At 41.4% G+C, this 27,882-nt stretch overlaps 2 protein-coding genes and 1 long non-coding RNA gene across 10 annotated transcripts in view; 1 reads left to right on the top strand and 2 right to left on the bottom strand.

Annotated features, from left to right (window-relative positions):
- Positions 1-1,967, bottom strand: part of LOC121886581 (Snf2-related CREBBP activator protein) — a 35,918-nt gene extending 33,951 nt beyond the window's left edge. For 2 of the 3 annotated variants that reach the window (XM_042396676.1, XM_042396678.1), the window contains exons 1-2: positions 1,740-1,967; positions 89-166 (exon numbers count right to left, since the gene is read on the bottom strand). The gene's annotated coding sequence lies outside the window, so the exon portion shown is untranslated. Of the gene's footprint in view, positions 1-88; positions 167-403; positions 1,154-1,739 lie in introns of those variants that run through there. The other variant, XM_042396677.1, reaches the window with a different exon arrangement.
- LOC121886586 lies at positions 106-22,459 on the top strand. 3 transcript variants are annotated; one of them, XR_006092787.1, is made up of 5 exons: positions 106-189; positions 7,106-7,182; positions 7,340-7,438; positions 17,815-17,963; positions 22,383-22,459. It is a non-coding gene; the product is annotated as an uncharacterized LOC121886586 (long non-coding RNA). The 3 variants fall into 3 exon arrangements; XR_006092785.1 differs by lacking the exon at positions 106-189 and adding an exon at positions 2,001-2,086; XR_006092786.1 differs by lacking the exons at positions 106-189; positions 22,383-22,459 and adding exons at positions 2,001-2,086; positions 7,768-7,801 and having other exon boundaries at positions 17,815-17,894.
- Positions 2,821-24,395, bottom strand: fbrs (fibrosin). 4 transcript variants are annotated; one of them, XM_042396680.1, is made up of 18 exons: positions 22,453-24,395; positions 17,775-17,951; positions 17,141-17,167; positions 17,026-17,055; positions 16,707-16,755; positions 15,262-15,616; positions 14,916-15,151; positions 13,341-13,636; positions 13,169-13,213; positions 12,851-12,949; positions 12,054-12,137; positions 11,801-11,839; positions 11,246-11,317; positions 10,974-11,127; positions 10,530-10,610; positions 10,160-10,243; positions 7,252-7,468; positions 2,821-5,866 (listed from the first exon to the last, which is right to left on the bottom strand). In XM_042396680.1, exons 1-18 carry the CDS (start codon positions 22,753-22,755, stop codon positions 4,273-4,275), a joined length of 3,942 nt encoding a protein of 1,313 aa, XP_042252614.1. In that variant the 5' UTR covers positions 22,756-24,395; the 3' UTR covers positions 2,821-4,272. The 4 variants fall into 4 exon arrangements, with proteins under 4 accessions (XP_042252614.1, XP_042252615.1, XP_042252616.1 ...); XM_042396681.1 differs by having other exon boundaries at positions 12,054-12,122; XM_042396682.1 differs by lacking the exon at positions 11,801-11,839.
- Between the last annotated feature and the right edge of the window lie 3,487 nt (positions 24,396-27,882).

Here is a 27,882-nt window from a genome sequence, read left to right as displayed (position 1 = left end):
AGAAAGCCCATAAGCAGATCCTCAAACGTTGAGCATAATGTTACATTCAGAATTGAGTGTGCACATGTGCAAAGCCACAACTTCTCACCTGTCTGTGGTGTGAGACACAGATCTTCTGTGCTTTCTACTTCCAGGATGCTGAAATTTAGGGTCCCCTCCACATATTCTGAAGAAGGGAAAACAGAAACGGTTGGTTACTTTATTCATGAAATCAAAAGATATCAATATCTCTCCACTTGACCAGTGGAGAAAAAAAAAACTCTGCACAACTATATGAGGATAGTAAAATGATAAGTTATGTCTGTGTGTATGTGTGTGTAGGGGGGAGGGGAGAGGGTGCAATACAGAAGCTAAAGCAAGAATATGTTTCATTAGATATCTAGTTAGTAAACAAAAATATTACAATGTGTGGGACGATGAGTAACATCACGTCACGAGAGCAGCAGAAGCAGCAGCATCCAGATAGCTCGACTAGCCGACTACTGCTGGGACTGTAGCTGGTAGATTTGGCTGTTTGAGTGGGTCTCTTGCAGCAGTATTTTTTTTATTTTTTTTTAAAGAAAACAATGCTCCATGAAGCGTTTTCTAGCTCCAAGTTGCGTTTTGCTGCAGTCGCCCACAGGAAGGTGCTGGGGGATCCTGCAGCACGCGCTCTCAAGCTAAAAGCCGGTGACCGAGCGCGCGGGCCTCCAGTCATTCATTTTATCCTCTCTTGAATGTAAATGTTGTACATTATGACGAGTTGTAGCCACATAATAATCTATATAGAGAAACTACATCTTTATATAGTGGTTATATGTGCATTTGGCTACGTAGATGAGATGAAAAGCTTACACACGTATCGACTTTTCTTTTGTATGTGAGCGTGGCAGTGATACCACGAGCTCGGAGTGGTGTTCTTGATATAAATATAGTGAAAAAAGACTGAATTAATGAAGTGGTAAACGCCTTATCGTTGCCGGTTTGGTTAGCTTGGCGTTAGCTTCTACAACAACACTGCTTGGGTGGCACTCTGCTGCTAACTAGCCAGCTACAGGAGTTAGTTAGTAGGGTGCGTTCATTGGACGCGCAGGCGCCTCATCCCACCCGCAGTTATGTAATACTGTAAAGCTTCAAACAAGCCCGTTTATGCCGGACACAATTGATAAGTTGCTTCGCAGTGAGACAAAAAAAAAAACACCCCGAAAAGTCGCATTAAAACCCGCTTCTGCACGAACCACAGAGGGGGACAATCACTCGTGACGTCATGGCGTGGGGTCAAATATCTTTCTCCGAAAATAAAATCAGTTAAAATTATTCCTTTTTAAGTAATAACACACGTTACTTTTTACCCATATGTATATATAAAACGAGCAAAAAAATATTGTTATAAAGTTCCATATAAATTTTGCAATGATCAAACGGGGGATTTAGGGGGGACCCGCTCTGTCCCACGGCAGGCTCTTTCGCAGCGACAGCAGGGAAAATAATGGCTTTAACTGTCAGTTAGTTCGTTAACCGCAGTGCAATTTTGGGATCTGTTTTATGTTGCGGCTTTATATTTCGGTATCCACTCGTGGTTCACTGTGATGATAACAACTATCGACACAATCCGCTCAAAGTACAAATCCAAGCGAAATGCAGTCTGATTGAGTCCTTTACGTTAGTCTGAGCCCCCCCTCAAGTGCCCCATTACTTCCTCCTTGTGCCCCCCCTCCTCCTCCTCCCTCTCAAGGCCGCCATCTTAAGTTCCCACCTACCTGAAATTTCCGACCGATTTTCTTTTACTAAATTCTCGCTGAAGGAGTCGTCATCCGTGTAAAATCGCACTCAATCCGTAAAGCCAGTAATCCAAACTGTCTCCCGGTACCCAACGAGGTACCACTCGGTCTGTGGGAAGAAGTTAAAATACGGACCGGGAGAGACTGGGTTTCGGCGCAGAATGTAGCGGTCGCGGGGAGGAGACTTTACGCAGCGAAATGGTGGAGGACCGCTGCTGCTGACAAAGTACAGAACACACGGTAGTCTCGCGAGATCACGTCAAGCGCGCCACTTCAAATTTTTTTGATATTTGATTTACAGGTTTAACCGTTATTTACCGGTGCAGGTGAGTTTAGAACTATTAATTTGTACTATTTCGGTTCGTTATCAGAAGACGGCTTTCTGAAATATTGCAGTGTAATGCATTTCTTTGTTTATATACCTTAATAAGCACTGCGAGAATTACATTAAAATGGCTGTGATAGTTCACAGCAAAATTAGTTTTTGTTAAGTGATAAATTGATGAAGCAACAGGTTACGATAACTTTTTTTAATTTCTTTTGGAAAAACAGGAACGGAGGCTTAGAGGCTTGATTACATAAATATACAAGTCCTCTTTATTTGCCAATAAAGCCTGGGGTAAATAAGTAGAGTATTTTCCTGCTGTTTCCCTTTAAATGTAGGATTATTAATATGACATGTTTTTCAGATTTTGTGACATTGTGTGTGAAGATGTAGTTCAGCTGAATATAAAATATTTATTAATTATAGAGCTTAAACAATTAGTCAACTAACAGATAATGTAGGGAAACATGCCACCAATTCACTGGTTTATGGCTTCTAAAAATGTAAATATGTGTTAGATATCTTAGTTTTAATATGTTTGGACTGTTGGTTAGACAAAACAAGCCATTTAAATATGTCAACTTGAGCACTGAGAGATTATTTTTCACTATTTTCAGACCAAACAATTCATGGATTCATTGAGAAAATAATTCACAGATTGCCACTAATAAAAATAATTGCTTTTTTACAGCCTTAATATTTAAAGATTCAGAACAAAAGACCCACACAACAGAGTAAACAACAATTCATTTAATAATTATTAATCTTTGTGGTCTCTAGGGGAGGGGTTTGAAAGGTATAAAATGGTCATATTAAAATAATCGACCCAGTCTTTCCCCTCTCAGTATATCCACTGTCTAGTTGTCTTTTGACACAAGTCCTTATATGTTTTTTTTTTTCAGTTCTTCAGCAGATGTCCCACTTATCCATGTATATAACTTATTTTTGTTGATGAAACAACTTGACAGTTCAATGTACAAGGCTCCCATAGTCCCATAGTAACACACAACCAAGGACACACAAGCAAACCTCTCTCTCTCTCTCTCTCTCCGCATTATAAAGTCACCGATGAGATCCTTGAAGAGGCCAGAGGTTGCAATGGATACGGCTTAATGTTCACAAGCGTTAAAAAGTTTTCTGTGAAGCAAGCCTTTTGCTTTGTCTTTTGCATGATTTTGAAACATATTACTACCTGGGGAGAGAGTACTGGTTGATACCCGAAACAATGACAAATAACATAACAGTGAATATATTTATTATTATAGAAGATAATTAATGTTAAGAATAATAATTACAAAGGCAATTTCTCTAGACTACTATAATCTGGTCCTGCTCATATAGTCAAGAGGAGACTGGGAAACAGTTACAGGAAGCTCTAAAATACTGTGTTCACTCACACAGTGTAGCACAGTTCATTTCACCATTCATCCTTTGAAAAACAAAAAAAAAAACAAGCCAAAAAAGGTTGAATCTCATTATCAGTGAAGCTGAGGGCTTGGGGGTTAGATTTTTGGGTAAAGCAGGAAACTGAGGTACGATGCTTACTGATCCTCATTTAAATGGTCTCATCAGTAATCTGTCTTTTCACAATGACATAAAGACACAAAAACAGAACAGAAAGCACCACTTTACCACTGTATTTCTAGAAACCCTCATCCACAATACCTACACCGGGGTTGATTTATGTAGAGGAGGCCTTTATAATATCCCACGAGTTAACCGAGCTGAGGATGAACCCTTGACACGTTTTCAAAAGTGTGCATCCCTCTGGAAGTCATTTCCAATCCACCTGGAAAAGGCTCGCTTATAAGCATGGATCATAATTCACCTGACAAATGAAAAAAGCTGTCCTCTGCCTCTTCTTACAGCGTTCAAAATTGAGTACTGTAATAACCGACAGCCGATAGAAAATAAAAATACACCAAGATGCACAGAAACCATGTACCTTTAAATTGCACTGATAGAACCATTGGGCATATTCCAAGTCACACTGACGAGTCTTGCATTTCCCTCCCTACCATCATCTCCACCCAGTCGTGGTTACCCTTTGTTGGGGGTACTGGGACTGGTTTGGTTGTGTAACTCACAGGGCAGGGTTTAGTAGTTTGCAAGAGGAAAAGGGGGCAGGTTGAGAGCAGCACAGTGATCCTGACATTTCCCTTAATCTCCTCCAGTGTTGTCCCTATACTATCTGGACTCTCCATCTTTGTGGGCGCTGTACAGTGCCAGCTCACCTGGCCCTGCAAGTCTAGAACCGCGGGGAGGTGTGGACGACCGGCTGGTGATGGACGGAATGAGTGGAGGCGGTGCCCCCACTGCCAGAGCTCCCACCAAGCCTGCAGGGGTCTTTGCCAGGATGCCGTTGGGCACACTGTGTGGGTGTAGTGGGCCTAGACGAGAGTAGAGACCTGCGTGATGCTGATGCCCGGCTGCTCCTGGGGGTAGTTGGTGTGAGAGAAGGCCAGGGTGGAGCTGCTCCAGGTGAGCAGCAGTAGCAGCATGAGAGGGGCTTGAGAGGTGAGAGCCAGGAGGAAGGTGTGGGTGCCCAAAGTAGCGAGCCCGCTCAAAGTCTTCCCTCAGGATCTGGGCACGCTGCTCCTCGTCCATCAGCCCTCCTCCTGGAGGTCCGAGCTGAGGAGGGCGGTCAAAGTGATGGGCCATCAGGCCAAACTCCTGGCGGACAGAGTTGGAGGCAGAAGAGGTAGACGTGGAAGGGTGGTGAGGGTTGGCTGCTGCAGCTGCAGCCGCTACAGCCGCAGCCCTCTCTGCTTCCAGAAGGCGTTGATGCTGGAGCAGCCGGGCCAGATGTGGATCGGAACGCAGGGCAAAGTGAGGGTCTGACCGAAGTGCCAAAGCCTCCCTACGATGCTGATGTTGCTGCTGAGCTGCCAGCTCCCTCCAGGGGTCCCAAGTGAAGCTGTGTGGACCCTGTGATGGTCCTTGTTGTGGACCATGGGCGAAACGTTCTCCACCTGGACCCACTACCAACCCTCCAGCACCTGCCGTGCCCCCCAGATACGCTTCAATGGCCCTTGAGCGGTCTAGCATGGCAAGGTGTTGGTGGGAAGAAGGATTTGGAGTGGGCGGTGGGAGGGGAACACCAGGAGTAGGAGTCAGTGATAGAGAGGAAGATGAAGGGGTACCAGATCTGTGGTGATGTGGATGGCTGTTAGGGCGCTCAAAGCTGTGGTTGGGTGCTGGGGGAGGCAGGGTGATGGGGATATGCTCCGGCTCCTCTTTTCGCTCCTCTTTGACTTTAACTGGTGGGAGAAGCAGGGGAGGTTTGGAGACAGGTGTGGTCCGATCAGACTTCTTGGCCTGAGACAAAGAAGTGACAGAGGCAGAAGCTGCGGAGGAAATAGGGAGGTTGCTGTCTCTTTGGGAGTGTGAGGGTTCATTATGGAGGCTATGTGCTGTCTGGGCCAGTGGGCGGGGGTAAAGGTCCAAAGGAGATGGGGCTGAGCGGTTGGAGGGTGGGGGAGTAGTGAGCACGGAGGATGAGGAAGACCGTGGTCTGTCCCTGTCTGCTACTAAAGACGAAGGGCCAAGAGGAGGCCCCCTTGAAGACACTGTCGGCAGCGGCCTCTTGTCCCCATCTCTGTCCCGCTCGCGGTCTCTGTCTCTATTTAGGCTGCGTGTCAGGTCCTCAATAGGCCCGCTGCTGCCCCCCAGGGCACTGCTGTGGCCATTAATGTGGGAGACTGGCGTGCTACTGCGAGGCTTGAAGGAAGGAGCAACTGGAGACATTCTCACAGGTTGTCGGCCATACAGCATATTATCTCTGCAAAACACAACGTGCACAACAATGATCAAAATTATGTTTTATAAAACATCCTGTAAAGTTCAGAATACGCCACAATTAAAGCAGTTGGAAGATATTTAAGCAACATAATCAAGTTCATATTGGCTCATTATATTTTTTTAAACCAACATTTTTATTGAGGTTTTGCTGGAAATAAGAAAAATGCAGTGATGTTCAGTTGTTGAAGAGCAGTATGAAAATAAAACAGTGTGTATACACTTTATCAACAATAAAAGAAGAAGAAAAACAAAAATAATGGCTCATTTTAAAATTAAAACACAAAATTAGCAACATTTAAGTGAATTGTGTGGCTTAAATAAATGGACATACATGTATAATAGAAATTTAAATTCAATATAAAAAATACCTATTTATCAATCTCATTTCACTTAAAAGGCATACTGTGTAGGATTTTCCTAAAAAAAACAATGTATAGACTCTAAATCATCACTTATGACCCAGTAGAAGTGTATGGCGGTGTATTTATCTACAGAGACCCTGTCTGCTTCCTATATATATATATTTTTTTTTTTATGATTACTTCGGTGTGCTCAGGACGTTTCTGAGCTTCAACCTTTGGGCGGCAGGTGTGTAGCCCCCAGCCAATAACAGCATGCAGGTTGTGAGGTCGGGACTCTATAAAAACGGAGCAACCAGGTTACATCGCTGTGTTTTTTTTATGTGCCACAGTGTTTTCCCCTAAATGCTTTCAACAGCGGCGCAGCACCGCTACTAAATGATGAATGCTGCTGCTGAAATTTCACATTATAGCTACATAATCATCTCCACAAACGCAAACCGCGTGCCCTTCGTCTGCTTCAAGCAGCTGACCAGAGCTTCTCCATCTCTCTTCTCTACTCTCTTGTCTATGTCTGTTTGACCGAAGGCGGGGCTGAGCCACACACACACACACACACACACACACACCAGAGAGGCCACAGCGGACAGGATGAAGCGTGGGCCAACTTTGAATGTTGTGTTTACAAACAGCAACTGACAAACCCTACACAGTACGCCTTTAACAACTCATGTCGTGCTGCCGATGAGATTAAGTGGCAGCATGATGACGTGAACAAGCAGCGATCCACAGTATTACACTTCATTTAAACGATTAACAAATGACTCCAAAATAAAGATTATGAGAAGAGACATTTGTTGTATTAAATCTATTTATGGATTAAAATGTTTTTTTGAGTTTCGCTCATTTTTGCTTGGCAGGTCGTCATCTCACTGGGAGATCTGCAGTTACAGGACTGCCTGGGGTAACGTCTGTGCATCAATACAACCACTAATAGGTAACTAATACTAACAATACTAATATTTAAAGTCAATATTCAAAGGAGTAAAGCAGTTTAATGTCATACCTGTCCTTTTCATCTTTGATGTGGGGTATGTCTCTCCTCTCTCCATCCTTCCCTCGATCCCTCTCGTCCCTCTTGTCCGCCCCTTTAGGCCAGCCAGGGCCGGTAGGGAATCCAGACGGGCCGCCGTGTAGGCGATTCCACGGGTCATGATGGTTAGGGGTGGACAATCCCCCGACCACGCTGGCTGGTGAGTCTTTAGGGCCAAACACGGAGCCCGCTGCAAACCAAAAAAAAGACATTTATTGTTAGAAAACTTGTGTAAACAAATGTTTTTACCTTAAAATGTTCAAATTGAAGTATTTTACAGAACTGTTATTACCAACTTGTGGAAGTAGAAAGCAGATTTTTACAGCAGGTTTTATTGTTAGCTTGTAATATCATAGTGATCATGATTCTCAAGTCATAGTGCTTACAAGTTAAAAGTAAAGTAAAACCACAATTTGCTTTTATGTAACTTAAGCAACACAAGTCAATTTCTTAAAAACTCTTTACTTGCTTTTATTGCTCGACTCACAGCATGCACAAAGGAAATCTGGGTCAGAACAGACGGGTATGTACAAAATGACCAAACCTCTTATAACCCTTACATTGACGTGGTTTAGCTCTGGGCACAGCTTTGACTAGTCGTTCTAAGACAACTTATTGATGGAATAACCTCCCAGTGAACCATGAGGTTTTTCCAATTTGAAAGAAATGTTGAATAATCCCTGCTTTCACGTTCTACTTTTATTTGGACTGCTTCCAGTCTTCACAGCTACTCAAATGAATGCATCCAACCTTATACTTGTATATCAATGACAGAGCCCAGCACAGCCAATCACAGCGTGTCTGTGACAGAGTGACAGCTGAGCTGTAGCTACACTGTGAGCCAGGAGAGAAAAGCAGTTTCTCCTGCTCAGAAGTGGAGGTAGAACCAAATCAGTGCTTGGTCAGATTCTCAATAATCAATCACATTATTATTGATTTTAATCATCATCTAAATAATTCAGTAATCTGCGACATCAACAAAGTTTTGGTTATTGGTATTCTACTGGTACCAGTATTTTTCCAGGCCTAGGTTGTAGTTGCACTGTAGTAAAGGGAGGAAGAGGTTCTGTTAAAGCTCCAATACATTTATGCTTTTATCAGAAACAGATTTCACTTCTGCACAAAGTATCCACTGTGTTGTTTGACGGGTGCTAATAAGAGACTTCGGAGAAAACTTAAATGTCAACAGTTATTTTTGGGAAAAGAGAAACTTTGTAAATTGATTCATGTCCTAAAATGAAACCATGCATTACTGCACAGTCACAACAAACACGAGACAGTATCCATTTTATATTTCCTTTTTCTCGCTCACTATGAATTATGGATCATAATGGCTTGAGAGGAAGATAATCAGCTATGATAATAAATCTATGCCATAAAAATGACAGGCTACCATTAAGGTTTATCAGTTTGGATCAGCTTTGGCTGTGCCTCCCCAGTTCCTGTTTGCAATACTGCCAACAGTTATAACCTCCAACACAGCAGCGGGTCACCTGCTGAATGAGAATACACAGTAGAAATACCTACCATTTATATTTTCCCTTTACTTTACCAGTACTTACAAATAACCTGCTAAATCCACATTCATTATCTTAATAGTCAATTTGACTTCATTCTAAGCTTTTAATGTAAGATGTTGGACTGTCCTTCATGATATTGTTTAGTATGTTGTTATTGTCATGTATGTTAATCTGTGACTTCTTTACTGTCAGCCTCTCCGCTTTCAAGACGTCTACAACAAGGATGTCAGATTTATTTTGGGTCTACGAGGCCGCTGCAAAACTTGCAAAGAGCGACGCTACAGAGCTCATTATTACATGTACAGTCCAGTCGTGGTGTGAAATGCATCGCTTCCTGTGCACTTTGCACTGTTTTGAGCAGATTTGCTTGGCAATGTCAACCAGGATAGGTGCGACTCAACAAGCCACGACAAGCTCATCATCATTTCTCATTAGCAGATTACAGAGAGTTTCTCCAATCACAGTAAACCTGCAAATTTGTTTTTTTACGATACGCCCCCCCTTAGACGGATGTGTTAACATTTAATAACTTAAAAAACATTACATATTCCACTACACGGGTTGGTGAACTAACTGTTTTCCACCCACACGCTCTATCCTTTAATCAAAGGTGCCCCGTCAACTTTTAACGAGTTCCTAATATTATATTTACACAAGTGACAAGTTGTAATCATCACAGACTCCAAGTACTCGTTCACACAGGTGTATAGCGGCGTACTCTTCCTTACAGCAGCTACGATAATGACAAAGACTCAAAGGATAGTCTGGATTTTCATGTAACACTCATACGCTACATGTATATGTTGATTTATTGGTTGCTTTATTCATTCCTCCTGTCCGTACTGGCCATGAAGAGACACTTTAATGGTATGGCTATACTTTATAAGATGGCAAACAAAATCCACAGTATTCTGTGCTATAATTAATTTTAAGTTCAGCTGAAGCTAATATGAGGCTTCAGCAGATAGAGGGAGCGTATCTGCTGAAGCATAAAGTGAGTGTCGTCCAAAGTTACAGTTGGTTTATTATAAATTTCCCCCCGTGTGCTTCACATGACAGCATTTCCTTGTTGTTTTGTGGTTGAGAGATGCTTCCTGGTAGTTGCTGGTAAACATCAGTAATACATCGCTTCAGACTGATGAAGCCTCATATTAGCTTTAGCTGAACTTGAAGATGAGGACAGTGGATTTTGTTTCTTACACTTCTCATGTTAGGAGGAGGATCCCTTCATCGCCAGTATGGAGAGAGAATCAATTCAAGCAACTAATAACTCTTTAAATGTACATATGGCATTAGGACTGAAAATCCACACATATCCTTCAAGTCTTTTGTTTCAAGAGTAGGGATACTGGGAGACTGACCGAGTGTTGGGCTACCAAGTCCTCCAAAGGCACCAGAACCCAGGGCTCCCAGCGGGGTGAAGGGTGGGGATCGGCCATACGGATCTAAAACAAAAGACGCAGATAAACAGGAAAACTGTGTCAAAACGTCATGGAGTTTTACAGTATTTCTGCACAGGCTTCAAGCTACGTTGAAGCTTCTGGCTGAAATACCATGTGATGACAGTTTAACTGTATCACAATGGTAGCAAAGGTGACATTTAATGTTATGGAAACTATAAATATAGTTTTTTTTCCATTAACCTATAAATGGGTAAAGTTATGGAGGTAAAATAAAATCTGTTGTGGGCAACAAGTGGCAAACAGGTGTGCCTTTCTCAGCTGCTCTTACCCAAGTGTGCAGCTGGTGCCAGGAAAGAGGAGTGCGGCGTTGATGGAGATATGAAAGGAGCTGAGGACGGATTGACTGCACCTGAGGGGGAAGAAACAGTCATAAAACAAAAAGTGTTATGAGTAATCAAATCAAGTGCATCAAGTTAATCTGGCACACTTCATGCCGTGACTCATACAGCGATGCCACAAGAGCCGTCAAACCTCAAAGATGTGAGGACAGGATGATAATGAAAAGTGGTAAAAGAAGTGTTTTAAGAAATTAGTCAAAATTATACGTTCAGAAGCAAAATACTAAAACAAAACTGAGTAAAATTCACAGCTTGAATCTTTTTTTTGTCATGTAGCACAATACTCATTGTACAATTTCCTGAAGTTATTAAAGCAACAATAAATCAACATTCTGTCAGCTGTTCTTCATAGACCAGATTGTTCAGGCATGTACCTGTAGCTGAGAACAGACTGGGAGGTCTAGTCAGGTCATGAGTGGGAGGCATGGCTCCTCCTATGGGTCCCAGCGGGCCCAGTCCACCAGCTCCGGGAAGACGGGCCAGCAGGTCACTACGGAAGTCCAACTTGTGAGGATCAGCCTGCATCAGCTGCAAGAGACACGGCGTGTAGACAGGTCAAACACTCTCTCTGTCTACTTTAGGTTTATTTCTACAATATGTACAATCAGGGAGATTACAACACGTGATTTAAATAAAGAACCCGCACCTTTACTTTTTTCTGATGGCTTAGAATCATCCAGGCCACATATACATGCATAGCACACCATTTTCCTGGTTTCTGCAGAGCACAAAATAAAAAGAATCACAGGGGTTTACTATTGTTATGACATGAATCTTGCATGTACAGTTTTAAAGCCTTTGCACACAGAGTCAGATGTTCCTCTTGTTGTTCAGAACTGACTTGTCTAGCATCTCCACAAGGTTGAGGTTGTCCAGCTGGAGATAAGGTTACTCTCTATGGCTACATAGCTGTAGTCTGGGATTATTTCAAAGAATTAAAAAAAAAATAAAGTAAGTGAAAAAAGCAAAAGTAGCGATACAAGAAAACCGCGGGGCAGAAGAAAAACAACCACATACAGTATTACATGTGTACTTTCTGGGTCTGAAATGATCTAACTGGGTGTGCAAGGGCAGAGAATAGACCAGTAGCAGTAAGATTACAAGTGAGATTAGTGCAAAGAGTGAGTGAAGCAGTGAGAAAGTAAAACAGGCTGAAGGTTTTGAGGAGCCAAGGGATTCAAAAACATCTGTTTTTGCTTACATTACTGATTTTCAACGATGTCCCAAATGGATCAGTTAGCTACAAGAGAGCAGAATTGTAAAACCACTTTTAATCAACATATCTCACGCTTCTTCAGGAATAGTTTTGCACTCTTTACTGCACTGACTTTTGCCCGTGTTGCAGCACAACCTGGCCTAAACCGGATCTCCACATTAGAATATTACTATGCAAACAAATAGACATCTGTAGAACTTTTCTCATAACAGGTTGTAAGTATACATGTTGTCCTTACCCTGGGGTCTTTGGGCTGCAGGTGGTGAGGCACAACCCCGAGCCGCGCGGATATATCAGGACCCGTTCCCTGAGGGACAAGAGGCTGTCACACACAGCACAACACATCAGCCACAACCTACTGATCAACAGGCCTACAGCTGATAAACATCTGGCACCATTCGTCCCTTTTGCGGTGTCAGTTCAGCAGACAGAAGGCTGCAACTAATGCTTCTTTTTCATTATCGATTAATCTGCTGATAATTTTCTTGATTAATCATTTGGTCTACATACCATCAGAAAACTGAAAATGCCATCACAATTTCCTGGTGCCAAGGTGATGTTATCAAATTTTGTCTGAACAAGTGTCCAAAATTCAAAGAAAGTCAATCAAAAAAAGCAACACATTTTCATAAATGTAAAAAAAATGTGTTGCTTTTATTACCAAACGTGTGTCATGTTTGCTTAAATATGACACATCAGTTGTCTCTTTGTTAGGAAAACACGTTTTCAGAACCTGCACATCAGATCGACTTTGTCATGATGACAAAGTTCCTGCTGCGTGAGGTTGATGCTGTCTGATAAATTACTCTCCAGTCCTTGTGACATCGTCCGTGACATTCTAATTGTTATGAAACATGCTTCATATTTTGAGCTTTTATCAGTGCAGATAATCAAATGAATCCAAATGTCACTCTGACCGATGTGGAGACAGGTGATGTCTTACACCGGGTAATGTGAGATGTCCTCTAACAAAATGACTTCTAGCAGGCGCCCGGGGGGAAAGTAATACAGAGACACCAGGAGAGTTCTTCTCACCTTTGGCTGAAAGGCTCCTTGCAGGGAGCTGAAAGGCCCAGTGGGAGGAATCACAGGCTGGATACTCGGCACTGAGGGCGGCGGGTAAGGTGGGAAGAACTACCAGGACACAGACACACATATACATACAGTTTCATGACAACTGAGCAAGTTTATTTAATTAATACTGTTGTCTTTCCCACTTTAAACCTTGCTATCATTTCAAATGTTTAAGGGAATTCTGAAAAGTAAATTCTCAGACAGGTTTTATCATTTAATCTGATAATCTGTAAAATATCACCATGTACATAAATCAACAGGATCATACGAGGTACTTACAGGGTGTCGGTACAGCCCGTCCATCTTGCCTGGATACTTATCAAACTAAAAGACAAAAAAAGCAGTGCATGGGTTAAAACATCTCAGAAGACTGAGTTTAGTCCACATTCCAGCCACGCTGGAATTTCAAGTACGACACAGATGTTCAGCATAACAGCAGAGAGCATCTCACCAGAGGCGGTGCGGTAGCTGTGGGGTGCAGGAAGGGCGTGAAGTGTTGGTGCGTGTGCGTGTGTTGGTGCTGGTGGTTGTGCTGATGGAACTGGAAGGCCAGAGGCTGGAGGCTCGGCTGGTTCTGGGACGTCCGGCCTGACGATCCCGGCGTGGAACCCGATGCTGACGGACCGCCGGGAGTGGAGCGGCCCACAGCTCCTCCGTTGTTTTCAGCCCCCGGGACGCTGCGTCTGCCCTCGCGCTCTTGTGCATTCAAGAAGTGGGAGTTCAAATTGTGGCGCAGTAATTCCTGGTCTATAGTGTCAGGAAAGGGAAGGAAAATAAATTGAATTAAAAATGAAACACTGTTCACATCACTGTACACAAGAACTGATTTTTAAGGTCTCCAAAATACAATACAGTCAAAGATGCAGCCTCTGCTTTTTATAAGCAATACAACACTTCACTGCAGTGTGTCATGTGATCAGACATTAGTGTACAACTTCCTCAATAGCCCTGACAAACCCAGACAACCGCCAGAGGAAGTCTGGGTTTGATTTATTTTGGTAAAGTATTAGTCATTCATGCACACAGCTACAATAGATCAACAGACTGTAGCAGCTAGAGGTCGACTGATTAATCGGTTTGGCCGGTTCGTCAGCGCCGATAGGATGTTTTAAAAAACGATCAGAAACTTTGTTCAGATAGTGGCCGATGGCTGCGAAGCCTCCACCGGTCACACGTGGATGTATATCACTGTTTTGCATGGAGACTCCATACACAAAGTCAAGGTAATCAGGGTTTTCCCCACCACTGAAAGAGTCAGGTGCAGCACCTAAGTGTTTTTTCGCTGTCATTTATGGTCACACTGCTTCTCTGTCTCCTCTGCTCTCTGTGTTCCTCACACACTCACACACACACACGGAGCGTACAGCAGCAGAGGGGCGGCGGCGGAGACAGTGAACCAGGTGAAGTGAAGATAACTGGAAGATTACACTAGTTGACAACAATTACACCTGTAACTGTAAGTGCAATAAAACCATTGTGAGCAAAAAGCCAATAAGTAATTTATCAAGCCACCTGTTCAACAAGCACTGACATTTAGAACAGCAGCATTTCCACCTGCTCTATCCACAGCCTCCCAGTATGTTTTACACAACCACAGCGTACTTTGCAGCAAACTGTTATGAACAAGCTAAAACGAAAGCTGTCTGTAACTGTTTATCTTTGCCATGAATCTTAAAATTTGGCAAAATCTTCCAAACTTAGCCACTGGCTGAGACAAACCAGCCTCTCCTCCCAAACCTGTCCATCCTCCTCCTCTGTACCAGCAGTACCTGCAGGCTGTGAATCACACCAGCAGCAGAGGGAAGAGGAAAGACTGATAGTGACTGATGTCTGTGTTCTTCATGCTCTGTAAACTTCAGTATTTAGACATTTTAGACTTGTTTCCAGTGAAATATTATTGAGTTTGTATAGTGACTTTAGGGGGCTATCCTGCTCCAAACTATCAGTATTACATCAGCTTGTAGGGGTCCACTATGGGTCGACCTCTAGTATCAGCAGTTCAAAGTAGCATTCCTGTTGACCGTACCTGCTGCTGTTGAGTGGGAAGGACCTTGTAGCAGTGGGGGAGGTGGAGGCAGGCCAGGCGAGGACGTGAACAGGGCCCCAGAGCTGGCTCGGGATGGGGGTCGAAGGGGCCCTGAGGATCCTGCGCTCCGGATGTAGGGCAGAGACACACTGGTGGAGGGAGTCGGGGGCCGCATGGAGGATGAGGAAGACGCAACAGATGAAGCAGATGATGGAGGTTTGACCGGGGTGTTGCTCCTGAGAAGATAGAAATAGAGGATGTTTGAGCACAAGAGCGTTCACGTTCAAAAGAATGAAGCCGGTAAAATTCATAGTAAAAAGTAAAAAGACGCTCTTTGGTAACAGACCTGTTGTTGATGTTGTAGATGGAGTGAGATCGTCCAGGCAAAGTGAGGAAGGGCTTGGGTTTGGAGAGCGGTGGGCTGCTGTTGTGGCGGCCGCCGTTACCGTTCATGGGGCTAGGCCGGGGGACCGTGCCCGAGGCTGCGCCCGGGGAGTGGGAAGGCAGGCAAGAGAAGGGGGCAGAAGAGGTAGAAGAAGAAACAGGCTCTGGGAAATGCGGCTCCAGGTTTTTCTCCTGACTTCGCTCTAGGCCGGATACTCTCGGGGTCACCATCAACCGGGAGACGCCGCTCCGGGCCGGCAGAGTCGGGCAGCTTTTGCCCATGGATGTGCCCATGTTTGAGGGGGCCGGCTCCACAACTAAAGAAAAGAATATAAGTCAGTGTTTTGCTTTTCCTGTACATCGCAAACGCAGAGAAACATGAGAAGGACCTCAACCAAAAACATGGAAGGTTACAAGTGCAAAAAATTGGATCTAAATGAATTTAATATAAAAGGAGACCAAATATGATGCCCTGATAGCTGAATGGTTAAGGTTCATACTACATGAAACGTCCCTGGAGCACATTTCACCAAATCTGCAACATGCAAGCTGCAACTTACAACATAAGATCATTTCCTCTGAATTTTAACACATGTAACTAAACACCATATGAGACTTGAGAGTGACAGTCATTTATGAAATGAGACGGTGGCGCCGTTTGCGATCTTGCGTGTAAGCATTGCTTGCAAGTCGCTTTCATGAAATGGGCCCCTGCATCGATTCTTGTCAAACTGCTTTCTGTCTTCCCAGCGTTTCTATTCGTCTCTATACTGTCCACCGTTCAATTAAGGTGAAAATACCCAAAATATTAGATTAAAATATCAAAATCTGAAAGGAACCTAAGACAGTTAGAGCTGGTCCAAAATAGACCCAAGGATAATGATAGCCAAGCTAAATGTAAATAATAGAAATAAAGATAACAAATAAAGAAATAAACAATTAAACGGTTTCTTGTGATGATGATGATGATGATGCACCGCATGATCAGTGGTTTGGATCTCCTCTGGTTATTAACACACAGACCCTAAACCTGTGACAACAGAACGGGACCCTCCCTCCACTCTGTAAGACTGAATATAATGTAGACCTGGTCCAACTCACAGCTTTTGGTCTTGATTACTAGTAAACAACTGGCCTTATCATGACCCGACCAGATTTAGTCATTGCAAACTAAATCCAACCTCTAGAATACCAAAAAAATCCCTTTTCACATCACATCATTGTGTTTGCTGTATTTTCTGATCATTTTAACATTTTCAGATAATTTATTCAAATCACAGCCAGACAGTGTCCTTTTGAACAATACAAGAATGAAAACAATCCCCCGTCTACTTGACTAATTTTCTGTCAGGATCTAAATATAGCCTTGTGAGGGTCGTTTCATGAATGTGGACTGCAGTCTCATACCTTTCCTTGTGCTGACTGTGAACACTGGATCCATGTCATTGTCGGAGGCCTAAAGTCGGATACAAAACAAAGATTTCATTGGATATGACGCCAACATATTAACTACCAATATCTTATACCACATGAATCTCTTTACATATTGCAGAGCTTTAGTATTCAGGAATACTGTCTGATGTCTTTTCACCAAGTAGTGGCAACAAAGTTTCATCAAAAACTAAGACAAGCAGTTCAAACTGTGCTATGTGTCACGCATTCATTACCTAATAAGAAAAGCCTGCAATTAATATTGATAATACCACAGCAGCTGAGCGGTACGCACCTTGTCTCCTGTATCACTCTCAGTGTCACACTGAAAGAAGACAGAGAAAAGCATTCAGATTAGAATCTATTAGAACATTCAACTGTTTCACTACAATATTAGAAAAGAAACTTACGATGTATCCAGTCTCCAAAGGGTGTCCCTGGAACAAAAAAGAATACATAATATTAGCTCCAATAGTTTTTAGTGGCTGTAAATAAGAATAAATGGAAACATTTTTATCATTTAAATCTTCATGAATAGGTAAACCGTAAATTTAACGTTGTGCTAAGTCTTTCTCATGCTTTCTATTAGTTAATCATTATTGTTAATAACGTCTTTTCTTATTTTAATTGATTATCAATAACACTCTGTATTTGTGTTCTGATGTAATAATCTTGCGAGGACGCCAGCGGTCATTAAATTGGCAGTTAATGGGGATCCTAATAAAACAATAGAAACAATAAAACAGCGATTAAACTTTAGAAAGGTGACATATGTTTACATAACACCATACTTCCTGGTTGTAACGAATCACCCTGCGCTGCCTCATTAAGAAAAACACCCTTGACTGATAGATGAATTCATGTGATAGCGTGAGTGTAAACCAGTTTCACCAGGTCATTTTCAATGGCAGCACCGCAGCAATGTAAACATACAGTGTGACTGTTTGATCGGGAATAAGCTAAACATCTAGCGTGACAAGATGATGGTGGATCAAACCAAAAGATTAAAGTTGCCGTGACGGGAGTGATAAATCATCGGTTCACCTCTATCTTTCTCCTCTTGTTTCTACTCTTGTTCCAACAGCTGCTGGAGTAGCTGTGTGGAGCTCCTTCCTCCGGCTCTGAGAGAGGCCCTCCGCCGTTCTCCTCCGGTCCTCTCTTCCCCTTGTTCCTCCTTCCCAGCATGTCAGTGCGCTGACTGGGCTTCAGAGAGCAGTCCATCTGATAAGAAAGGTGTGGGGGGGAGGGGGGGGGGGATAGATCAGTGTTTACATGTCCATCAATAAGCATGAATCAACCACAAGCTGCATGCTGATTAACGTTCTGACAGACTGGATTTCTGTATAGCTTCTACGAGTGATTACAAATATAGGAAACACTAGAATGATGTGATGCAATACAACAGCCTGCATGAGACTGTTGCATCAGCTCAATTATACAGCATGTATTTTGTGTTGTCTTGGACCGCCTTTTAAACACGTTTCTAATATTGTGTCCACCCTGTTTACACATATATAGATAAGCAAAAAAAAAAAAAATATGAAGAACAGCTTAAAGCCAGTCGAGTTGAATCAACATCTCTCTGACACCGTGTCAAGAACAAAAAATCCACAGAAGTTGTATTTACTACAGGACAGTTGGATTAAGAGAGCAATACTTCCTCTTCCCCACTTATCCGCCCCAAGGGCTTAAAACTATAATCTGAGGGGTTATGAGATGATTAACAAGAGAGGAAATAAGTAGATTTCTGACGTTTGTTTGTTTGTTTTACTTCTCCAGGTCACAAATAAATATTAAAGTATAATAATTTGAGAGGGGAAAATCCGTCTTTAGTCAATGTGCTTATAGTTATGTCAAACCTGTGACGATGGGTCTCACACAGGGACGGCTTAGCTATAAAAAGGTCACAAGTAGGGCTGCAAATAACGATTCTTTTCATTATTGATTATCTGTTGGTTATTATCTCGATTAATCGATTAGTTGTTTGGTCTATAAAATGGTGAAAAATGTTTATCACTGTTTCAACGTCCTCAAATGTCTCGTTTTGTCCCGACCGACAGTCCACAACCCAAAGATATTCAGTTTACTGTCATAGAGGATTAAATGTTCACATTTGGGAGGCCAGATAAGAGAATTTGGAAATCTTCTTCTCAAAAAAATGACTCAAAACCATTAATCAGTAATCAAAATAGTTGGCGATTAATCAACTATTTGTTGCAGCTGTAGTCACAAGCTAAAAATGTTGGGAACCACTGACTCGGTGATGAATCTGCAAATTATTTCAATAACTACTTCGAGTTGCAACTAACGATTATTTTCTCTATTAATCATTTGGTTTATAAATCGCTGTTGTTCAGACAACAATTGAGAATCCAAAGATATTCAGTTTACTATCATATAAGAGTAAAAAAAGCAGCAAATCCTCACGAATGACGACCTGGAACTGGGAAATGTTTGGATTTTTTCCTTTAAAAATGACTTAAATGTTTAATTGATTATCTAAATAGTTTGCAGGTATGTTTCTGCTGATAGACTAAGTGATCCTTTAAGTCAACCTTAAGTCAAATTTTCAAGCAAAAGTGCCAAATATTTTATTTCAGCTTCTCAAACGTGAACACCTGCTGCTTCTCCTCGTCTTCCATTACAGTAAACTGACTGTCGTTGGGTTACTAAGACATCTGATGACATCACCTTGGGCTACAGGAAACCAAACAATCAATCCAGAAAATAATAATCCGCAAACTAATTGATGGTGAAAATAATCTTTGTATGCAGCTCCAGTGAACAGCCAGTTTGGGAACAAAGTGGTTCAAACCTCAGGAGAGTTGAGGAGAACAATGAGGAGGAAAATAGACTCATTTGTATTAAGTGAAATGTAAAGGGTGATCACATTACATTCATTCAAAATACATATGCAATCTAAAAGGTGTTGAATATATTCCACAGCTTAATTTCAGTTATTAGGAAAAAATAAAAGACGTAAGCTTAAAACTGTCAGCCATTTTATTATTCTGTTTAATAGACAGATTTGGTTGTTTAGTAGGTAAATCAACTCAAACCCAGGTTGCTACAACTCTTTTGTCCAAATGGTGGAACTGTTAGTTTTTCAAATAAATTATTTTTTTACAGAATAACTGCAGGCTGATGTAAAGTTAATAAATTCAGGCAGGAAATTAGAAATTCAAAAGGGAAATTGCCACATTCCACCAGTAAATACTGGTGGAATTTTTTCGATGGTATGTTTACCTTTTTCTCTTAGCGGTTTCGTATAGTAACAAACCATCATTCTTAACATTCACTGGTTCATTTGACTGTTAACATCGAGTTACCCATTAAAAAAGTGGAGGTGTGTGTAAATAATAGGGGTGTAACGGTTTGTGTATTCCTCCTGAACTGATCGGTACATGACTTTCCTCAGTGCGGTATGCTTCCTCATCGAGACAATTACTGTCAAAATGTTCAATAATCCTCTCACTCCGACGTGCGGAATAATAATTCTAGCGGTTAAATTCCACCCAGAACGTGCACCGCTTAGCTGTAGCGTACAGGTAGCGTGCTCATGGATGTATGCTCGCCGGCTTAGCCAGGTTACCCTGGTTACCCGTGCTCATGAAGTATTGCTGCCATTATTATTATTAAAATATGTGCCGTTGTCCCCGTATTAAAACAATAACGTGTCTCTCCGTCCCCCTTCCCTCTCTGTGACGGTCAGCTTTTCACTCCACCTTTGAGCGAAGCCGTTCGGAACAACTATAAACACGTTTTATTTCTGACGTGGTCGGACAACACGTCGTAATAACCAGTTCTGAGCGACCATATATAAGCATAAAACAGCTGTCAGCGGGTGTCCTGACTTCCTGCCATGAACTGAAGGCTTGTTTTCCTTTTACTCTGCAGCACAACTAAACCGTTTCAGTAATAGTTACGATCAATGATCCATTGTTGGATGTTTATATTTTTTTAAAATAAAAGAACCGAAATATTATTTTCTTCCTTTCTTTTTTTCCTGCTGTACCGAAAACATACCAAACCGTGACCCCAAAACCGAGGAACATACCAAACCGTGAGTTTTGTGTACCGTCACACCTCTAGTAAATAAACAGGTTTACAACATAACCTGTTGATTTATAATTTGTTCTGTCCTGACACAAAGGTCAAAAGCAGATACCATCAGATAAGATATATGAAAACCTAATTAAACTGTCCTGAAGGCAGATTAACTAATATACATGCTAATTTAGGACTCCACATACCACTTTACTTCCCTGTCCCGTCCTGACAGACAGACAGCTGACCTGAGCCAGTTAGGAATGAAAAGTATTAGGTGAAGAGCCCTGGCCTAAGTATTTTAACAACACCATCTCTGTTGTTGAGTAACACACAATTATACTCATGTGGATTAGCTTTTTTTTTCTGAAAAGCCACTTGGCAGCTCATCGACACCTCACAGAATTAGAACATGAATAACTAAGGCCTCTCCAGAAACCATCAGAGGGATGCCTTGGGGTTTTCGGGTTGGCCTGACAGTGGATTGCTTTTTCCAAGCAAGGAATGGTGTTAAGAGTTGAGGAGTTCAATCTGCAGCCTTTTCACACCTTTGGCTTGAGGGAGGAAGGCTTGATTTGACATTATGGACAACGATTTAAAAATAGTCATCTGCTGCTCTGCACATGCCAATCAATTAATTAGGGGAAACGATTGTGCCAGTTGCCTGCAACAGAGGAGTCCTCCATCACCGGTGGTGGAGAGTAACTAGGTTAATTTACTCAAGTACCGTACTTAAGTACAATTTTGAGGTATTTGTACTTTACTTGATTGCTTCTATTTGATGCTTCTTTATACTTCCGCTACCACTACTTTCATATTGACATATTGTACTTTCTACTCCACCATATTTATTTGACAGCTACTTTTCAGATGAAGATTTGACACAATGGATAATATAACAAGCTTTTAAAATACAACACATTGTTAAAGATGAAACCAGTGGTTTACAACCTTTTTGGCTTTTGACGTCTTACAAAAAGCAGTGTGTAGTCGAGGTCACATTTCACATGTCTATGAGTTGTTAACAGCTCCACCAGATAGTGATTTTTCCCTCTAAACTTCTCACATGCTTTCATTTCAATAAATGTTCAAATGGTCCAATATTTCACCAAAAATAAAAGATTAGAGAAAAAGTCCAAAAACTGGAAACTGATTTGTGTATCAGAACTTTGTTTTTTCTTCTTTCCTCTCCCATTAATTATCTCACGACCCCTCAGATTTATATGCTGACCCTTTGGAGGGGCCTGACCCCTAGGTTGGGAACCACTGGACTAAACTAGCTAACTGTATATAAAGTAGTTGAAACTAGCTCCACCTCCAGCAGCTACAACAGTAACATGCTGCTCTAACACTGATGCTTCAGTATTAATAATCTAATGATGTCATATATAATAATATATCAGTCAGAGGGACCAAACCACTACTTTTACTGCAATACTTTAACTACATCAAGCTCATAGTACTTATGTACTTTTGCTGTAGTAGGATTTTTCATGCAGGAGTTTTACTTGCATTGAAATATTTTTATATTGCTGTATTTGTACTTTTACTTGAGTAAAAGATCTGAGTACTTCTTCCACTACTGTCCATCACTTTGTATTTCAGTGGAAATGAACGCTGTTTGAAGAGTGACAGCTGATGCCTGGGAGTGAAAACCTGAAATCTTGACGTTTACCTCCAATGCCTCCAGGCTGATAAAGCTCGCAATAGCGAAGCCATCAATGATGTCTTCCTCGCAGGACACCGACTCTCTCTTCCTACGGCGCGGAGGCCTGTGTCTCCCGAACCCGGGTCGGCACTCTCTCCCTCCGGGACCCAGGACACTGTTGGTCCCACAAGCCTCCCGCTCGGAGCCTGAGGACAGGGATGTGGCCCGCTGCTCGGCCAGGTCCACTCGCCTCCTCCGCCGCTCCCTGTCGCGCTGTGAACGGGACCGTCGGCTCTGCCTGAATCCAGTGCTTCGGCTCGGGCCCTCCATGATCAAACGGCACCCCCTTCTGTAACTCCAGTGACACCAAAAGGCACTTAACTCAAGTCCCGGTCCGGCGGAAAAGCACTGAACCGCAAAAGAAACACCACCACACAGGCCCTAGCAGAAGAGCCCCGGTTAAAATGGCGTTAACGGAACCAGTGGCTATTATTTACCGTCCTTTGACAACAGTCTTTTGGCATCAGTGCCGTTCTTTCGGCGAAATTTGAGTGTCATCTCACTGAATCTGAACGTAAACTTAGCTCCACATGGGGGGAAATTTTTAAAACATCCGCGGCGTTCACAAATGTCAGGACATGGCTGCTGTTTGTGTCTGGTAGACGGCTAACAGCAGCTAGCCAGCAAGAAATTCAACCTACAACCAAATAAGTTATACGCATGTAAACAAAAAAAGACAAGTCTTCTTATGTTGCAGACAAAGCGAGACAAATCTGCCACTATGTCGATTTCAAAATCAAAACTACGCCAATGTTGGCATTGCTCAATATAACTGTTGAATTTCCAAAATTTCTGCACACGCTGACAAATTTATTTGCCTGTTAGCAAAATGATCCGGTTAGCTACTTAGCAAGGCCAATAACCTACATATCCCGACGTTAACACACCGGCTGCCGTGACATGACTCCGTGTTGACTTTAAACGTTATCGTTAACTTAAATTACTCCAAATCTGATCAGTAAAACGTGTCTAAATTAAAGTAGTTAATGCTACAGCCAGCTAACGTTAGGTTAATTAGCTTTTTTGGGGGGGATAGCATGAACACGGCTAACTCAATACATCACAATATATTTAGCCAGCAACCGAAGAATAAACATATATTCTTCAAAAGGTGTCTGGAAACACTGACAAGCCGGACAATACACCAAGTAGCTAACCTATTTAATAATCCGCAGCCATGAGATTATATTTTCTGCTGCCGAAACGTTGATGGCCGAGAGTAACGGCTGGATTCGCATCACATCAAAAGAAAGACGTAACGTTAGCTCTCCGGGCTAGCTGGCAGCTGTTAGCCGATCAATTTTGTAGTAAAACGGGGTAAAAACGGACGCTTTTAAGCAACAAATCGCCCGCAGAGTAACGATATATCGCTTCTCCACACACAATTCCTCTTTCGTTGCTCCTCCGTCATAAAGAAAAAAATCAAGGCCCGAATATTAAAGCCTCGGTGTCGATTTCCATAAACGAGGGTGTCGGCCGAGCCCCCGCCGGGCCGGGCAGCTCCTTCATGCAGCCTCCGCTGTGTAATCCAATGTTTGGGGAGGAGAAGTTGGACCTCTCTCGCCGACGTTTCCGCTCAATTGATTTCTGTATCTCGCTAAATCCAGTGTGCAGATAAACACACAGAGGAAAAACACCCGAGCGGCTCCGCTGCTGCCCTTTCACAAGTTTCCACTCAATTGTAAATTTATCGTGAAACGCTGGGAGACACAACCCTTGTCAGCCGTGCAGTGCATTGTGTGCGACAGTCTTCTTCCTCAGTCATCATACTGGGCTTGTTGGGAGCTCTGCTTGTGCATACTGCCACCATGTGGAAAACCCTATTTTTATCAAATTATTAACAAATAGCATGGTAAATATATAGTAAATACACAAACAGCAGTGGTGGAAGAAGTACACAGATGCTTTACTTAAGTAAAAGTATCAATACAGCAACGTAAAAATGCTCCATTAGAAGTAAAAGTCCTGCACTGTGACAAATTTCCCTGTAAAATTACAGTAAATTACAGTGCATTTTTACATTTTTTTTAATGCCACTACTGTAATCTACACTAACAGTTAAATGCTGTAAAAATAAATAAAATTAAAATTAATTGCAGACATATACTGTAAATAACAACGTGTCTTCAATCTTAATGGTCCAGTAATGAGATCAACTCAGTTTTACATTTAGAAATGCATAACCCTTGATCTAGCACAAAAAAGGATGAGCTTTATAGACCTGAACATTTATTCAAAGGCTTTCAGATATATCAAGTATATTCAAGTGTGTTTGACATATAATTCTCAAGGTTCATGCCCTTTCAAAGGGGGTTAATGTAAATCTGTTAATTATAATATCCTGAGCTGTCAGCAGAACTTAGTTATGAGTCTAAACAGCAACTGCTTTGCAAACTATTGTTTAAAAAAATAGAAAAGCACAAATAAACAGAAGGATAAACAATTTATAATGCCTTCAAACGTCCTCTGTTATAATTGGCAGACGGTCGGCCTCCAGGCTCACAACTCACTGAGCGAGAAAGAAACAAGAATGAAAATCAAATACAGAGTGAGAGAAAGAGAAATGAAACGACTGAAATGGAGAGAAAAACATTTTACACAAGAGGGAAACCTGACTTCCCTTTATGAAGTGACGTCAAGTTCTTCAGAAAAGTGGTGACGAAAATTCACTGTGAGCTTGTCTGTCTTCTTAGGAATTATTTTCCCCGGCTGGCCTTCGTTTCCTTCTCGGGATTAGTCACAATGAAAACAACATGTAAAAAAATCACCCATTATGTCCTAGGTTTTAGTACAATTTGGTTACAAACTACAGTATATTTGTAGCAACCTGAGCTAAGATAATATTCTGTCTTTTGGGGCTCAGCAGCATAACATATCTAAATCAACTTGGCTACATATCTGAATAAACTTCAATTGTTATGTACTTTACATAGAAGGATATTATTAATTATGAAATGCAAGTGGGATAAACAAGGTGTAGGTATAGATCAGGCTGGACTATCGTTAGCATTCACAGACGTGTAGTTCAAGAGAAAACAGTCATCCAAAAATAATCTTTAAACTAGACTCGCAAGCAGCAGTGAGAATAATGTTTAAATACAAGTAATTCAAACTTCCAACGGAAGAAAACTACCTGGAAACTCTCTCTTGTGCCTGCCAGGTGTTTGCTAGGATTATATCAGTTTAATGTTAGCAAAAATTAAACATAGTCACTAATTGAGTAACAAGATTAGATTTTCTCAGTATGATGTTACTGAGCTTTCAGTTTGATTCCACAAAGGAGGATAAACGATGATTATATGATATTGATGGTTACACGTGGCTTCTGTCCCTCCATTACTGCAGCAGTAAAAATTAAAATACTGTATTTTACCATCAAATCTTACAGTAGCCTACTGTTAATGTCTGTTCTTGGTTTTGGCTCCAAAAAGCATCAACATTTACAGTATTTTACCGTATTTTGAAAGAACAGTAACTTACTGTTAGAAGTTGGCTGTATTTTTTACAGCAATTTATTACAGTATATTTAAGTATGAGCTTGATGTAGTTAAAGTATTGCAGTAAAAGTAGTGGTTTGGTTCCTCTGGCTGATATATTATTATATATGACATCATCAGATTATTAATACTGAAGCATCAGTGTTAGAGCAGCATGTTACTGTTGTAGCTGCTGGAGGTGGAGCTAGTTTCAACTACTTTATATACAGTTAGCTATTTTAGTCCAGAGGTTCTCAACCACTGGACACTGACAGCTTTCCAGATATAAGATGATGGGTTTCTTTTATACTATCATAACAATAAAATGACATCATAAAATTCAAGGCCAGAAACCAGCAGGGGATTCAGTGTCAGAAACATACAGGCCTTATGATTCATTGTGTTATGATTGGAGGTTTGAGAAATTAGCATTATTGTTTGTCCAATTTACACTATATGGCCAAAAGTATGTGGACACACTTGTTCCTATGTGTATTTTAGTCTAAGGCTGTTTTTTATGGTTTGGTCTCAGTCTCTTAAATCCAGCATATAATTATAATTTAGACAATAGTTTCTAACTGTGTGACGACAGTTTGAGGAAGTAGGTTTACACATACAAGGAATTTGCCTTGGTGTTGTGGTGCATAACGGTCAAAAAATAGAAGGGAAGAGAAAACACAGGTACCTATGAAAAGTAAGAGAAAAATACCACTAACACATAAAATAGGTGATGTACAATTAAAATGGAAAATATTGTAAATATAGTAAAAAAATATATATTCTAAGTAAAAAGAGCTGTTGAATTGTACAAGATATAAACTGGCAATGTGTTAAAGTTCACAGTAAAAATCAACATAAATGGTACATTTAATGCGCAAATGTAAAATTGCAAATAACTGCATTAATGTAACGTGCCATCATTCAATGTGATGGTTTCACACAGATTTATGCAAATTATGACATTTTTACATTAATATAATGTGTTGTGTCCAGATCCAAAAAGAAATGGTTTTCCCAGTGTGGTGTGGAAGAGCCTGCGCAGAGTCCCCATCCAACACCATTAAAATGAACTGGGACGCGGTCTGGGATCCAGGCCTTATCACTCAACATCAGTGTTGGGAACTAAACCTTGCAGACAGGTTCCCAATTCTTGTGGAAAGTCTTCCCAGAAAAGTGGAGGCTGTTAAATCAGCAGATTAATGCAGATGGTTTTGGAATGACATGTCCAACAATCACATATGGGTGTAATGTTAGCGTGTCCTCACACATTTGACCATATAATGTATGTGACACGGTACATGAGGGTACAAACTAAAGGCTGGTGGTTGCTGGTAGTAGTATATCGGTTGTTCTTAATTACACATAGAAAATAGACTGTTTATACATGTACACTTTTTATGTAAACGGCTGTCACCAAGATTTTAATACCACCAAGTCTACAAAATATTTTTCACATTTTCTATGTTCATTCAACTGTTAGAATATAATTTTTCAGTTTTATCCCCCTACATGATGGTCTGTGCTGTTTCAAAGCCTTTTTCCACAATGTCAAGGAGTATAAATCCATGTATTTTAATTTATCTGTTAAATCTGAGACCAGAGACTCAGAACTCACCATGTGTAATTTGTATACTGTATATACTCCTCCTCAGGTTGTTAAAAAACCCCCCAAACTCCCAGAAACATCAGAACAAAAAGACAAAAACAAGTAGAAAAGATGACAAATACTGTATGTACAAAGATGATTATGATCACATATTGTTTTATTCAAAATAAAAATTCCAACTGTTAAGACCTCCTTATTAACTTCATTTCACTTTACACACAACCAGTCAGCGGAATTTGTTTTTCATACAGTCTGGAAGCAACATAAATAATATCACAGTACTGGTAGAATAAATAATCCTGTGGCTGTTTCAAG

Source organism: Thunnus maccoyii, chromosome 20 (assembly GCF_910596095.1).
Source record: "Thunnus maccoyii chromosome 20, fThuMac1.1, whole genome shotgun sequence".
Lineage (NCBI taxonomy): Eukaryota > Metazoa > Chordata > Actinopteri > Scombriformes > Scombridae > Thunnus > Thunnus maccoyii.
Note: the sequence above shows the minus strand (reverse complement) of the source record. Positions and strands in the feature narration are given on the sequence as shown.

Bases quoted from the DNA above. Each gene is read 5' to 3' on its own strand.
- fbrs (XM_042396680.1), bottom strand. From the start codon at position 22,755: ATGGAGGGCCCGAGCCGAAGCACTGGATTCAGGCAGAGCCGACGGTCC. The intron at 16,756-17,025 runs GTGCGTACCGCT...ATCCGACTTTAG, and splicing joins AGAGTGATACAGGAGACAAG to GCCTCCGACAATGACATGGA. The intron at 7,469-10,159 runs GTCAGTCTCCCA...TTTGGTTTGCAG, and splicing joins ACTTGGTAGCCCAACACTCG to CGGGCTCCGTGTTTGGCCCT.